Here is a 17,082-nt window from a genome sequence, read left to right as displayed (position 1 = left end):
GGACTACCTTAATGACTTCTGCTCTGCGTACCTGGATAATATACTTATTTATAATAATGACCCTTTTAAGCATACCGAACACGTTTAAAAGGTCCTATAGCGCCTTAGGGACGCAGGACTTTATATTAATTTAAAGAAATATAAATTCTTAGTCACAGAAGTAAAATACCTTAGACTAATTGTTACTACTAAGGGTGTCCGTATGGACCCTAAGAAGGTACGTATAATTACTAAATAGTAAGCCCTTAACTGTATTAAGGATATATAAGCCTTCCTTAGTTTTGCTAACTTCTATTAGAAATTTATACACAACTTCTTAGGTATAGTAGCACTATTTATAGCAATAATGCGAACGAAGGGCCTTTTATAAAAGGAAGAAAAACGCACTTACGCTTTACCTAAACGCTTAAATATAAGAAGGCGTTCTAAGACCTTAAAAATGCCTTTACTAAAGCACCTATCCTAGCCCACTTTATACTAGGATGATAACTCTATCTTAAAACCGACTCCTTAGACCACGTTAATGCAGGCGTTTTCTCCTAGATGGGTGATAACGGTTTTCTTTACCTAGTCATATTCTACTTGTCTAAGCTTATACTATAAGAGTATAACTATAAGATCTATAATAAAGAACTCCTTGTAATTATATAAGCGTTTAAAGAATTCTAACTAGAACTCTCCTTAGTAGAGCTTAATTAGCTAACCGAAGTCCTTACGGACTATCGCAACCTTAAGTACTTTATAACTATAAAGCAGCTAAACTAACGCTAAGTATATTGGAATAAGTTCCTCTCTGGTTTTAACTTTAAAATTATATATAGACTAGGAGTATAAGGTACTAAACCTAATAGCCTAACACGCCGCTTGTAGGACCTTTCTTAGTTTAAAGATAACCCCTATAATTAGTTCCAATAACAGACGATCCTAAAAGTACGAAATTTGGCCCTAGGTATATTACCTATAATAGAGCCAACTGTACCTTAGCTTCATACTATAGAACTAGAGTTACCTTCCGAAATTAACGAGCTTATTACTACGGTATATGACACCTCTGTTGACCTATTACTGTATTAACTTATTGCCGTAAAGACCGCCGGCGCCCGTATACTGCCTACTAACCTTTAAAGCTTAGGCTAGATTAATATAGTAGCCTTAGAAGTAAAAGAGAATAGGCTCTATTATAGAGGTTGCCTATTTATCCCTAACTTAGAAAATTTACAACGGTAACTAATCTAAATGGCCCACGACCTCTAATTAAGCGGCTACTTAGGTAGAGGAGGAACCTATAAGCTTCTTAGCCGATACTACTTCTGGCTAAAAATGATAGACTTAGTTAAACGCTTTATAGGCGCCTGCTACGGTTATAAGCGCGCTAAGGCCTTTAATATAAAGTACTAAGGACTACTACACCCTCTACTAGTACCTATACAACAATAGGCAGATATCGCCATAGATTTTATTATTAACCTACTACCCTATAAACGATATGGCCGTACCTATAAGAACATCCTTATAATAATATACTAACTTATAAAAGAGCGCCACTACGTCCTAACTGAAGGCGTAGCCGTTAGCGATATTACTAACGCCTTTTTCCGCGAAGTTTACTGACTATATAGGTTACCTAACTTAATTACGTCCGACTAAGGTATATAATTTAACTCTAATATATAGAGACGAATCTGCTAACGCCTTAGCATCTCTATTAAGATGTCTATATTCTTCTACTATAAAACTACTAGGTAACCGGAAAACGCTAATACTAGTATAAAAGTGTACCTATAATAGGTAGTCGCTTATAGTTAAGATGACTGGGTAGATTACCTCCTACTAGGTAAATTTATAGTAAATAACTACGTCTTAACCACTATAGGACTTACCCCGTTTTTTGCGAATAAGGGTTATTACCCTTAATTTAGTATAGAGCCACTAGAACCTATTAATAAGAAACTACTATATAGAAAACGCCTTAAGATACTACTTGCTAACTAGCATATAGACCGTATAAAAAATCTACTCAACTACTATAAGGGAGAAATGGCCTGGGCTTAAGTAAAGTAGGCCTACTTCGCTAACCGCTATAGAACGCCACCACCGGAGATGCATGTTGGCGACTAGGTATAGCTAGATATACGCAATATCTCTATATAGAGGCCTATAAAGTTACTTAATTATAAGAACCTCGGCCCCTATCTAATTAAACGAGTTATTAATAGGGGAGCCGTATATAAGCTAGAACTCCCACCTACCCTAGCCACCTATGGGATATAGCCTATATTTTACCTATAGCTACTACACCTCTATTAGCCTAACCCCTTACTAGGGTAGACACAGCCTAAACCCCTACTAGTACTAATTTGAGACGAGAACGAAGATAAGAACCATAAGGAGTAGACCATTAAACGAATTATTAACTCTAAATACTTTAGTAAAGGTAAAGGACGACAGCTCTATTATAGAGCTATATATATAGGATTTAATATAAATTAGCCAGAATAGCAACTATAGGAAGACTTTAAAAATGCAAAGGATCTAATTAGTAACTTTTACTATACAAACCTATAGAAACCGGGCCTAAGCAGAGATTTTATACCTAATCCTCTATAGGAGCCCTTATAGAGTTAAACCATTGTATATTACTACATAAGGGCAAATTGCCATTAGATTGCGGTAAAGTGTGATCACATAACTGGAATATCGTTAAGATGTCCAGGAACTTCGACTAGCGGTTAAAGTTGTCTTAGATGCTAAGCCTTATCATATAACATTGTTTTAAACCTTTAGCAATACCCCCCTTTCTTCTTTTCTATACCTTAAGTGCCCCTTTTATATATATATAGTAACCACAGCGTCGCCGGAGCTCCGCCTCTATAGGAGGGGGGGTAGTGTTACGGAACCCCACTATAGGGGCCTCCATAGGAGAGCCCCGTGCTCTTATATACACCTCGCGTATAGCTTATATCAGCTACGCGTAGGTATATCACCTCCTTACGCCCTTGACCCTTACAATTGATTGCGTAACGTCTTATAGACTTCTTAAATACATACGCTCTGTAGCTATTGCCCGCGTTCCGTAACATAGAACTACTAAATTGACCTATACTAAGGGATATACTACCTACAGCTATATTAATAGCAAAGCTAGACCTAAATTAGCTTACTACCTATAACTAGCTCTACGCTAAATATAAGGACGATTTACGCGTATACTAGAAGTAAAAACAGGTTAAAATAATATTAATAACTACATTGTTTGCACTATATTGGTAGCCTACCTTCCACTTATTAACAGCCTTAGTAGTTAGTTATATTAAATCTTTAAGGCGTCTCTACTACTATAGTAGCCACTGCAGTGATAGAGATACCCTATATTTTAGTAAGTAATTAAGCCTATCTTATATAAGAATATCGTGCTATTAATACTTACTAAATTATATACTTATAGGGCCTCCTCCTATCTATAAATACTCCCTCCTCTATACCTTCCTCTTTTTTTTTCTTCTTCCTTATAAGAGCTGGTGGTGCTCTAATACTCCTCCTTAGTCCCTACTAAGGGATTTATTAGTTGATGTGGTAATATAGATAGTATTAGATAAGGAGATAAGCGAGAAAAAAGATAGGAAGGACAGAGGAGCCTCTAGTAGGTATTAGTTAAGTAACGTTAATAGCTATATTATAGCTGTTTAATCTCCTATACTTATAGGCCTCCTCCTATCTATAAATACTCCCTCTTCTATACCTTTCTCTCTTCTTTCTTCTTCCTTATAAGAGCTAGAGGTGCTTTAATACTCCTCTTTAGTCCCTACTAAGGGATTTATTAGTTAACGTAGTAATATAGATAGCATTAAACGAGGAGATAGGCGAGAGAGAAGATAGGAAGGACGGAGGGGCGTCTGGTAGGTATTAGTTAAGCAATATTAATGTCTATATTATAGCTGCCTAATCTCCTATTTATAGGCCTCCTCCCGTCTATAAATACTCCCTCCTTTATACCTTCCTCTTTTCTTCTTTCTTCTTCCTTATAAGAGCTAGAGGTGCTCTAATACCCCTCCCTAGTTCCTACTAAGGGATCTATTAGTTAACGTAGTAATATAAATAGCATCTAATAAGGATATAGAAAGAATAGAGGGGCGTCTAGTAGGTGTCAGTTAAGCAATATTAATATCTATATTATGGCTGCCTAATCTCCTATTTATAGGCCTCCTCCCGTCTATAAATACTCCCTCCTCTATACCTTCCTCTCTTCTTCTTTCTTCCTCCTTATAAGAGCTAGAGGCGCTTTAATACCCCTCCCTAGTCTCTACTAAGGGATCTATTGGTTAATATAGCGATATAGATAATATTGAACGAGGAGACGGGTAAGGGAGGAGATAGAAAGGACGGAGGAATCTCTAGTAGGTGTTAGTCGAGTAACATTAATGGCGGTTTTTATTACCCAAAAATAGCGTTATATAATGTTATTTAGGAACGCAAATATATACCCCTGTCCTATACTTATACTACTATTAAATATTCTAGATTTTATACTTGGAGCTGCTTATAATAGGCATTCCTAAAAGATCTGCCGGTTTAAAGCTCTATAATTAAACACTATTAATATTTTATATAGGGGTTTTTAATTAAGCTCCTGGGATACGATTTTTAAAGTTTAATATCATACTAATATTATAACCTTCTTATAGTGGCCGAGCCACCTCTAATCTCCTCCCCTTCCTCCCCCCTCCTATTACTCGGCGCTGAGCTATTACGTTATTGCTAAGCTATTGCGTTGTTATACGTCTAAACTAAGTAGGTAATAATATGGTTACTTAATTATATTAGACATCTTTATATATAGTTATATTTCTTCCTATACACGTATTTAATTAAGTTAGGGTAGTAGACTTACTTTAATTCCAGCTATACGGCGATTTAGTTATTAGGTATTAAAAATATTTAGTATATAAAGCTTTAAATTAGAATTATAATCTACTATATTAGATCCTACGTAGAGGGCTCTATATTAAAGCTCTGCAGTCTAAATATATACTAGATTCGTGACCAATATAATCCTTAAGCCTAGCTTAAGTAGGGCGCCTTGGTCACCGTAGTAAATCCTTACCTAGCAGTAACTAAGGCGCCTTAATCTTACTACTACTTCTAAATTAAGTAAAAGCTCTATATAGGGGGGTCCTAGGGGGTCTCCCTCTAGAAAACCTTATCTCTATATATATTAATTAAAGTCTATATAATAAAGCTCTAGAATTAATTGACTTATTACTTATAAACTCGGGTTAAAATTTACGTTGGGGGATTAACGTTCCGTATATTATTTGAGCTCTGTTTTGGTTAAATATAGAGCCTCTATATTGAATATAAAGTTGTAACTAAACAACCCCTAAAGCATCTAATAATAGCTAGCAATTCTTTATTATAGATCTTATAGTTATATTTAGCTAGACTTAGTTGTTTTAAAAAGTATGCTATAGGGTATAATACTCTATCCTTATTATATTAAGATGGAATACCTCTAATAACGTAGTCGGATAAATTAGCTTTTATAATACTTATTTAGCTCAAGTTAAAGTATTAAAGTATAGGTGTAGTAATAAATATAACCTTTAAATAAATAAAGGCTTTCTTATATTCTTTCTTAAAGATAAAGGCTTTATCCTTTTAGGTTAAAGCTATAAGGGGTAAAACTAGAGCAGAGAAGTTATTAATAAACCGTTAGTAGAAATTGGTAAATCCTATAAAGGCTCTTACGTCCTTAACGCTCTTAGATTCTTACTAGTTTACAATTACTTAATATGGCCAACAGGCAGCGTTCGGCGAGCGATAACGCCTTCCGCTAACTAACTACGGCCAATTAAGTCGCTTGCTGGACGCTCGCTAGAAAGGTATATACGCTAACTATAGAGCTAACAGCGCGCTTATCCTAATTGGGTAATTTATATAGATCTAATAGAGTTATAAAGTTAAATTTTAGATTTTTAGCAGCACTTTAGTATATACAAATATTAATATTGTCCGATCTTAAATCTACCCAAATTAACCTTAAATAGTATCCAAATATTGTTGGTTTTGATTGGTACGCCACGTAGGCTTTAAAGTAGGTATTTACATTAGTAGTAACGTCAAAGGTAAGGATCTAGATTAAATAGTTAAGCGGGCTCTATTTTAAAGTTAGGCTCTATTAAGAAACAAGCTTTAATAAATCTACTTATCTTAGCTAGTATTTCTACCGCTATATTTAACTTATAGCCAATTAGGTTAGTATTTAAATTTATTAGCTAAAGTATAGCTAAGGCGCCATTAGAGCTAATATAGTTAATTAAGCTACTTGATAAAAGACCTTTAAGAAGCTACTACTTCTAATATTAATCTGCTTTAATTATATCGGCTATAAGCTTATTATATTTATTAATAATAACCTTCTTAGCTTAACTAAAAGCTCGTTTATAAGTAGAGCTTATTACTAGTATAGAAAATAGATCTGGGGCGATCTTGGCGAGGATTAGATAGAGTACTTAACCAGTTATAATCTACTAATTAAGAGGATTTAGAAGGACGTTATTTGTTACAGACCTTATATCGGGAGTAGTATGGCTACTAAGAAGAGATATAAATGGGTTAGTTAAGACAGTATGGGAGGCGTTAGAACTAATTAAGTTATAGGATAAGGGGTAACCAAGTTATATGGCTAATTACGTTATAAGTTTAAAACGTAGGAATGTAGAAACGTAGGAACGCGATATCCTAACGTACTTAATATATTTCTTAGGCGTAGTATTATATATTTAAAGGACTACAGTCCTTACCTAAATAGTTCTCCTCTTTATAGTAAATCTTAGAATATAATTAGAGTTAATCTATCAGGTAACTACTCTACTAGTTATTATTATATTATTAATTTCTTGTTTACCTATATACCTAGCCCATTAATAAGTCCACCGTAGTTCTTACTATAAGGCTTCGTTATATTGTTTACCTTACTACTGTTCTTATTATAGATCTTAATAAGTTTAAGGCCTGCGTTGTAGTAGCAATTGAGCTTAGTAGTAAACTTAATTCGCTTCTACGAATGTAAGAAAGTAAGGTTCTTGTTAACTAGTAGAGACTACAAATATTTGTTGCCTAAATTATCGCTAGGTATGCAAGGAACCTTCCTATATTATAACTTAACTACCTCCTTATCTTCCTTATTAACTTACTTATTAATATAGTTATTAAATACTGTTTCCATATACCGCTCGGCGTACTTCTACTACTATAGCTATTATTTCCACTTATTATAAAAATAGGCACGTTTAAGAGAGGGATGGAAAATAACTGTAATAAAGTAGTGCGGGCTCTTAAGCCTTATCTTATTAAAATACTTATTAAGCTTCTATAGAGCTATATTGGTGCCGGATTTAATAAAGATTTTATTTTTATTTTTAAGGCTCTATTAAGTTCGTATAAGGACCTAGTAAAGAAGTTCTATATTTATAATTAACTCCTATAGAGCTCTATATAAGCCCTTAAGCCTAAAGTTATTAGCGTTACCCTTTATACGTTTAGTAGCTGGTATAAAGGGCTTTAAGATCTTAATAAGCTGCTTAACTTCCGCCTAATCCTCTATAGTAAAAAAGTCCTATATAAGGTTGTAGCTATTATTAAAGGGCTTCCTCTAAAAGAGTAAATATTTATTAATTTCTTTCTTAAGAAATAGCGCCTAGTAAAGTATATAGTAGGTAAAGTTCTATTAAGCGCCTCTATCTTTAATAAGTATAAGTTTAGCTTAATTAAAGAGCTCGTCCTTAATATAGGCTTAAGTTTAATTCTTAGTAAAGTCCTTATAACGAGCCGTAGATCGCATAATATATTTAATAATATTATAAACCTTACTAACGGCGCCTCTCTGCCGTATAAGGTTAAATTTAACCTTATTGCTTATACTAATTAATAAGCATTTAAGCTTACTAACGCCTTTACCGTATATTAGGGCCTTAATAGTAAGGTTTAGAATATGTCTAATATACCAGAATCGGTCCCTTTTTGGTATAAAGAGGCTTTTAGAAAGGTGCTTATAGAGTTTATTATTATTAGTAGTATTATTAGCTATTAAGTAGCTAAGCTTATATTTAAATTAATACTTCTAAATAACTGCTGCTAAAGCTATTATTATATTCTTAGCGGTATACGAGCCTTATATTCGCGGGAGTTCTATAAAGATTAATTAGAGCTTACTACCTTTGTTAATTAAGTAAGCTACTACGCTAAGTAGTAATATGCTATTTATCAACGTCCAGATATTATAGCTAAGGTAAATTTTACTTTGTAAGGCAATAAGGAGGTTTTTAATATTAAGGCTTTAGCGTTTAAAGGCAGATTTTATCTAGCTGCTTAGTAACGTATATAAGCTTACCAGACATTCCTATATATAAGGGCGGTTAAATATTAGTAACGCGCGAGTATAAGTACTTATAGCCTACCAAAATATAATATCCTATAGAACTATCTAATTAACGTAGGCTTATATATAGCTAGCTGCCCAAAATGGCTATTATTCGCTGCCACTAGGTATAAAAGAGGATTAAGTAGCTAAATTAATTAGGCCTGGGGTAGCTAATTAACGTAGAGTATTACTATAGCTTTTTGGGTTTAATATAATACTATACTTTAATTTTAAATAGCCAATAATATAATCTATGCCGTTAATTATAAGTAATGCAGCTGGTTTTTAAGCTAGATAGCAGATCTTATATAGCTAAAGTCTCTTTTTTCCCTTTAGTCCGTCCTAAAATAAATCTGCTCTATACTTCTATATAGATAATATAAAAGCTGTCTTTAAAAGCAACCGCTTATTAATAACTTGGTATTTATAGTAACTAGTAAACCTACCGTACTTACCTAGAAAAAGGTTCTTTTAGTTAATTAGGAATATATAGCCGTAGTTTTAGCCAGCTAGTAGAGGTTCTTGTAATATAGAGTTATTCTACTTATTTAGTTTGGACGTGTCTTTAATTATAAGGGGAGTAGAAGCAGTAGATCCGCAAGGTCTATAAGCTGCTAAAGAGCTTAATAGACGCGTAGATTAAGAATTAGATAAGGAAGGAGTAGAGGAAAAAGCTCTATTATATTACTAGTGGGTAAAATATAAAGTCCGTTGCATTTTCCTATTATAATAAAGGTTAACATTTAGTGGACAAAACGCGTATATAGACGCGACAGGGAATTTGGAGAAAACCATACAATTTCGTATAAATATCCCAAGGTTTCCCACCCGAATTTTAACCGGATATCTAAAGATCCTCAACTTCTATAAAAAGCTTCAAAATACTACCAAATTGATCCTTCCTTACCACTTAAGCAGCAAGCTGTTAGCGCGCTGCATAAATGTACGCTGACTGACTGTTGTATGTACGCTAACTGACTGCTTACATCAGCAGCGAGCTGCCAGCGACGCTGCCTGTTGGCCACACTGCAATTACTTTAACGTTCTTTAGGTCTATTTATATGCCGTCTATAGAAATAAGAAGTCTAACGTCCTGAGCTGCGCTCTCAACTCATTTAATAAAAAAGTGATAACGCTTCTACTTGACCAAACAGAAGATGAGATCCAGATCACAGAAGAGGTGGTCAAGGCAGCGGCAGAGAATTCGGGGCGTGGAAAAGCGATGATAACGCTTCTACTCGACCGTTGTCCAAATCAATCTAAGCTCTTTATGACCGGAACGGGTCTGTATGCCGTATCATTCTTTCCCAAAGTCCTGGTCATCTTTGTCGACATCGGCTCGCCTTCCTCGTAGCTTTCACCATCTCTGCCCAAGTCCAGCAACTTGACATCAACTTCTTCTCCGTCCTCGCCAGCCTCAGTGGCACTCTTTACCTTCTCCTACAAAGGTAAAATAAATCAGTTTCTCGCACATGAAAATGGTTACAAATTTCGCGAACGTCTTTTAGCTGGGAGAATGTACAATAGTACATACCTCTCTCCAAACCTTCCACAACAACCACAACACTCGCAGGAACGTGAACGCGCCGATTATAGTAGGCAGCTGTTGTCCTGTTGTTGAGAGCGCGGTTCCGCCTGTCGTGTTTTTGACATGGTTCCAGTTCAGCGTTAGTCCGACCGTGACAGCGGCCCAGAGAAGATAGACGAAATTCAGAGCGCGGAGGAAGTAAATGAGGGTTTTGACCCTTGAGAGATGCTAGTTAGTAAAATGTGTAAATATAATAATAGAGGTTTGAGGGCATTTAGGATTCCCTTACCCACGTTGTTGCAGCGGCATCTTGGGATGATGGACGATCTTACTGCGGAAGTATTCCCAGAATCTAAGATCAGAGTGTTTCTGGCGGCGTCCTGGGACCGGGAAGACGAATCTCGCCAATATTGCGAAAGCGACAAGCGCAATTGTCCCGTAGTATATCAGACACACGATGCTCGCGAATTTGAAGAATGTTCGGACACTCTTCAAGATTTCTAGCTGTCCGAAGAAGAATATCACTTCTTCACAAGGCGCCTGCTGCAAGTCCTCGACCCCATCGAACCAGAACCAGACAGCATATACTGAGACGGCCGCCGTAAGCATAATTCGGAGATACGTCCCAACGGTTGAAATGAAGACCTCCTTTCCTTTTCCGTCATGGTTGAAGAAACATGATCGAAAGCCGAATAGCGAAAGCACAGAGAAGAAATAGCCGTACGAGAGTTCGAGAAGTACGAGAGCATCAATAGAGCCGATGCTGTGGTCGAAGCTGCCTTTTGCAACAGCCACGAAGAGCGCAAGGAGGAAGATGCTGTTTGCATCGAGGTTGGTGGAGATTTCGCCGGGGAGTAGGAGGTTGGAAAGGTATGAACCCAGCCATTGGAAGTAGATACCTATTCATACAGTATCCCGTTAGAGCTTGAGACAACATCCCTTGATATGGTGAAAGCATACCCAGGCGTACGCCTAATCCGTAAAGGTCCGGATTCCCATCTACGTCGCAGCTCCCTTCTTCGGGCTTACCAGACTCTCCATCAATTTTCACAGGCGAAGGCCCTGCGACGGCGGCAGCGTTAACTATACCTTCAAGCAGGAGAAACAGTGCGAGATATTTCTGAGCACATTTAAGGCTTTCGAACCTTTGTCGAGATAAGAGGGGCATGATGTGCGCAGGGAAAAAATACTCAAGCTAGTACAAGATCCTCATTCAAATGGCCAACTTCTCTAAAGAGATAAGAGATACAAGACACATATATACTTACTATCTTGCCCGACAGTCTGCCATACTACAAATCTAGCCACGCCACTCTAAGGCGTGTTAAGCTGACACAGAGAAGTGACCAGCCGGAAACGCATTGCTCGGCGCATCCGCATCTGTTGTGAGTGAAAAGGGACACAGCTGGCTGGCGTTCAAGTCTGTGATTGGGAAACGCAACCCGCCCACCAACGCCAAAGCCGAGAACATCTAGCGTACTATTGAGGTGGTGGGGTCAGCGGTAGTTCCAAATCTTCGCTTGAATTGACTTTTGGTTCTTCATTACTCCCCATTCCCACCCCAATCCCTGGAGAAGGGAGGGAGAGAATAGGTTTATATTTGATGAAGTTGTTGCTGCGGCTCTGACTACCTCTTGCTCGTTGGTGAGCTGCCATCCTGACGTTTAGCAGGTCGCTCGTAGCCGCGCGTTGAAAACTCAACGATGTTTGTTTGCCTTGGGTCGTTAGAGCGGTATCTACTAAAATTTTAGGAAGGCCATTTGTTGAGAATCCAGCAGAACTCCACATGTCATTTCACAGTCTTGACCTGCGTCGAGCTGACCTAGTCATCTGCTTAAGCCTCTACACCAAAGTCAAGCTTCCTATTGGTAGGGCGTCAAATCGATTACGCCGGCTGATGGGAAAGCATTCGCCGAGATGGTCAGGGAATGACATCCAGTTACAAACGGATCATCATGCACATGCATTTCGGAAGCAAGCCCTACTTGCAAGGCTGACAGAAAGCTTGGCTGTCAACCGGATCTAAGGAAACTTGTTTTTGGGGAAGGAAAGATAAGAAAGAACCCGATAACCATGTGACGAATGAATGAAGTGGATATAACGGGAGATGCCGTATATGGTGTCAGGTGTAAAGCTGAATAGGGCCCACCTCAACGTCAGATTTGCCAAGACACCCAAATACTATTAATATTCTTATTATATATTATCAACGCCATAACTACTAAGTATATTCGCGTTAAAAATAAGATCCAGGAGGCTCTTAAAGAACTTTAAGAGTCTACTAAGCCTAATGTTGTAGAAGCTGCGCGCCGACTATAACGGCGCTATCGCACGTTACCTGCCAAATTCTGCCAAATTCTGCCGACCTGCGATTGGCTCGCCTAAAGCTAGCGCCTTGGCGGCTCACCCTATATATTTGTTTACATTGGTCCTGGCGACCCCTTTTCCTTCTCTTTAGCTTAGTATCTTCGTAATATAGCATTCTACAAGCCTCGGTTTAGAGGCGTTTGTACGAGCCGTAATATTATACTAAGCTTACCCTATGCTGCTTGGGAAGGCCTTAATAATATCCTACTCTATAAGCTAGATAGGACTAAACCTATACCCCTAGAATTAAAACCGAAGTGTATAATACTAATAAACCCTAGGAAGCTAATAATAGTACCTAAAGCTAGCTTATTTAAGAGAGCTACCTTTATTTAAGAGAAACCTAAGATCTAATTAGGATTAGAAATTAAAGATAATAATAACGTTGTAAACGTATAGAAGTAGATTTGCGCCCTTATCGCTAGCTAAAAAGCTAATTATCTTAAGGTAAGGAATATATAAGAGACCTTATAAGAGATCCTAGAAAGCCTTATAGCCCTATAAAATAGCCTAGCTTTCCCTTCTTAAAGCCCTAGCTAACCTATTTACTTTACTAAATATAATATACTAGGGAGTACGGATATAATAATAAAGTAATTAAAGTCCGTTAAGCTCCTTAACCCCTAACTACTATCTAACGGAATAGACCCTACCTTTAAGAATTAAAGGATTTAAGTATAAGGAAAGCTCCGTGTTAACTATAACTATTTCCTCTTTAAAGAAGCTAAAATACTCTACCTCTTTAGTTGAACTACTAGGGACGCCTAACGGGACCTTTAAGCCAAGTTTAAGGATAATTCCCCTATCTAATTTATATCTATTAATAAAATTATATAGTACCTAGCGGCTATTTATATTAACCTAAATAAAGTATAGGACGCCTAGTATAACTATAATCGCCTAATAATAAAACTAAACTAACCCTTTACTAAATTCTAGACTTAATTCCTATACCTTACGGGAGAAAGCTAGGTTCCTTTTAAGAACTACTAATTAGACCTATATAATAAGCTAATAATCCGGCTATAAGAGAAGATCGTTATAACCTTAAATAACTTTCTAACGTATAATAGACTTGTAACTTATTACCTATTATTAGACTTAGAATTAAAGCGAATTAACGCCTACCCTAATTGGCAGAAGCGACCCTAGAATAATTAAAACTTATTAGTTATACCTATAGAAGCTAAAGTAGGAAGATAAGCTACAATCGCTTTTATACTAAAAGCGGTTATATTTACGTACTAGCGAGCCTCGCCTAACTAGCTATATACTATACCCCTAACTAGTACTTATCGTAATACCCTAATTAACCCTGCCTTGGCTATATGCTATAACTATAATAAAAAGGGTTACTTTACCTTATCTTGCCCAGAGCTAAGGGATATAGGCGATATTAAGGAGTTAGAGGAAGGAGAAATGTCTAATAAGTTAGGAAAAGAAGAACCTTAGGGAAAAACTCTCCCCTAGGGTATCCTATTAATCTTAAAGAGATTAATCTTAGTTGGTTAATAGGTAAAAAGCATTTTACCATTTTATATATAGTATCTTAAAATAGATATAGAGTAAATATAACCGCTTTTATTAACACTAGAGTAAATAGCTTTACCTTTATAAATACTGCCTATATAAATAATATTGCCAAATTTCTAAATATAAAAGCTACCTAATTAGAGAAGCCTATTTAGGTAAAAGGCTATAACGGCTAAGCCGGTTAACTAGTTACCTACATTTTAAAGTTATATATCGCTTTTAACGGACAACACTAATATAGTATCCCTTTCTGTATCCTAAACCTAGGTTCCTATAATATAATCCTTAACCAGAAATAGATATCCTATTTTAATATTTAGCTAAACGTATAATAAAGGTAATTTATTTAGCCGGAGAATAGACCAAAACTATTCTCCTTTATTAGGGAAATCCGAACTAATTATAAAACACTAGCCGTAAAGGCTAACTCTACTTACTAGTAGGATATCTAGGCCTATAACCTAGCCTTTGTTTAAAAAGACGCCCGCTATAAAGTTAGAAAGAACCCTATACTAATAAAGATACTCTTCTAAAGCGCTATATCTAAAGAGGACTCTATATACGGAAGCGGGGTAAATAGTAATATAGACGACGTCTAAATTGCGTAGATTTAATTGGTATAGAAAAGAACGTATTAATAGGATATAAGAGATAACCTTTAAAAGATATAATAGGAGCTAAAAGGAGCAATAATAATGCTAGTACCCTAAAAGCCCCTAAGGTTATATACGCCCCTATTATTATATAACCCCCCTATAGTAAATATCGCCGTAATTAGCGCTATAGCGTTTTACTTTAATATATACCGGAAGGATAATAAGGTCTTTATAANAAGCCTATATAAGATTAACCAAATTATTAATAATAGGGAGGAAAATCTAGCTAAGGAAACTAACAAGGAACTAGTTAAACGCCTTTTTCCTACTACTTATATAAATTACAAGGATATATTTTTAAAAGCGGCCTCTAATAAGTTATCCCTTTACTAGATATATAATTATAAGATTTAATTAAAAGCTAATAACTCGCTAGGCTATAATCCCCTTTATTAATAATTAGCGGATAAGCTAAAAGTAATAAAGTAGTACTTGATTAATAACCTAGATAAAGGGTTTATTAAGCTAAGTTAAGCCCCTTTTACTTCCCCTATCCTATTTATAAAAATGCCTAATAGATGCCTTAATTTTTATATTAATTATTAAAAGCTAAACGCTATTACTTAAAAGGACCAGTATCCTATTCCTTTAATTAATAAGACCCTTACACGTTTAAGTTAGGTAAAAATCTTTATTAAACTTAATATCCGCTAAGATTTCTACTAAATTAGGATAGACCCTATATCTAAAGATTTAATAATATTTTGTACCTGTTATAGTTTCTATAAATATAAAGTTTTTCCTTTTAGACTAATAAACGGACTGGCTATGTACTAAAGGTATATAAATAACATTCTTTTTAATTACCTTAACGAATTTTATACGGTATACCTAGATAATGTTCTTATATACTTAGATAAAGAACTTAAGTATTAAGTTTATATTAAAAAGGTTTTAGAAAGACTACGGAACGCGGGCTTATAAGTTAATATTAAGAAATATAAGTTTAGAGTAAAACGTATAAAATACCTTAGGTTTATTATAACTATAAAAGGAATTAAGGTTAACCCTAAGAAGGTAGAGGTAATCTATAACTAGAAGCCCCCTTATATAGTAAAAGGGATCTAATCCTTTCTTAGCTTTAATAACTTCTACCGCTAGTTTATTTATAACTACGGAATTATAGTAAAACCTTTTATATAACTAACTAGAAAGGATACACCTTTTATCTTTAATAATAACTATATAGAGGCCTTTAAAGAGATAAAGGATTAGCTTATCTCTTCCCTAATTCTTTATTACTATAGCCTAGACCTTAAATTAATGTTAGGAGCGGACGCTTTTAATAGGGTTATAGCAGGAATCCTATTACAGTTATATCTAAACGGTAAATAATACTCTATTACCTTCTTCTTTAAAATAATAGACCTAGCTAAGTATAATTATAAAGTATATAATAAAGAAATGCTAGCTATTATTTAATTACTTTTTAATAGTGTGTAGAGCTTAAAGGTATAAACTCTCGGATTAAGATATATACAGATTATAAAGCCCTAAAGTACTTTATAATTATAAAGTAGCTTATAGGATAATAAGCTTAGTGGGCTAAAATACTCTCCTAATTTTTCTTTATAATTATATATTGTTCTAGTAAGTAAAACTTTAAGGCTAATACCTTAACCTAAAGAGAATAAGATGTAGGACCTTAGGATAAGCTAAAGACCTAATATTAGACGCGCGCTTTTATCTATCTAGAATAGCTTAACCCGCAGATCCTTAAGGAGCTAGACTCCTAGTAGAATAAGCTAGCACTAATAGAGGAGTTTTTAGATGAACTAATAAGGCTAATGAACCGCCTCCTAACTGTAAACCACACGGCTAACGCCCTTAGGGCTCTCCGTAATTAAGCTATAAAAAAACCCTAATTTTAAAACGGAGGAAGGATTGCTCCTATACTAGGAGCGGCTTATAGTCCTTAACGTTAATAATCTATAAGCGGAACTAATCCGCAAAGCCTATTACTAAGTCTTTATAGTATACCCTAGTAAGAATAAGACCTATAAAATTATTAACTGCCGCTATTACTAGCTGAGAATAGTTATAAATATTAATTAATATATACGGAACTGCGAGGACTACTAGAGAGCTATAACCCTACGAGATAAAACCCTAGGACTACTTAAGCTACTCCTAATACTAGAGCGCCCTTAGTAGTATATCTTTATAGACTTTTATAAACTATCTATAGACCATAACAAATACAATATAGTTATAGTTATAGTTAACCGCTTTAGCAAACGCCTATTTTTAATTCCCTATTATAAAAGCATTAATGCTAAAGAGGTAGCTTAGCTATACGTCTACTACGTCTACTAAATTTATGGACTACTAGATACCATTATATCTAATTATAGTCTATTGTTTATATTGGCTTTCTGGAATAAGTTTACCTAAATTTTAGGCATTAAGCTAAAGCTTTTTATAGCTTATTACCCCTAGATAGACGGTTAGATAGAGATTATAAATTAATACCTAGACTAGAGGCTTAGGCCCTTTATTAACTACTTCTAAGATAACTAGTCTAAACTACTACCCTTAATAAACTACGCCTAAGTAACCCTACCCCATAACTCTATAGG

At 35.4% G+C, this 17,082-nt stretch overlaps 1 protein-coding gene across 1 annotated transcript; it reads right to left on the bottom strand.

Moving 5' to 3' along the window:
- Window positions 1-10,232: 10,232 nt before the first annotated feature.
- K441DRAFT_539833 (uncharacterized protein) lies at window positions 10,233-11,115 on the bottom strand (the record flags this gene model as incomplete). The annotated part of the gene is made up of 2 exons (XM_067642575.1): window positions 10,233-10,846; window positions 10,908-11,115. 2 exons carry the CDS (start codon window positions 11,113-11,115, stop codon window positions 10,233-10,235), a joined length of 822 nt encoding a protein of 273 aa, XP_067508784.1.
- Between the last annotated feature and the right edge of the window lie 5,967 nt (window positions 11,116-17,082).

The sequence above is a fragment of the Cenococcum geophilum genome, assembly GCF_001692895.1.
Source record: "Cenococcum geophilum 1.58 unplaced genomic scaffold K441scaffold_4, whole genome shotgun sequence".
NCBI lineage: Eukaryota > Fungi > Ascomycota > Dothideomycetes > Gloniales > Gloniaceae > Cenococcum > Cenococcum geophilum.
This window is presented reverse-complemented; position numbering and strand designations above follow the sequence as displayed.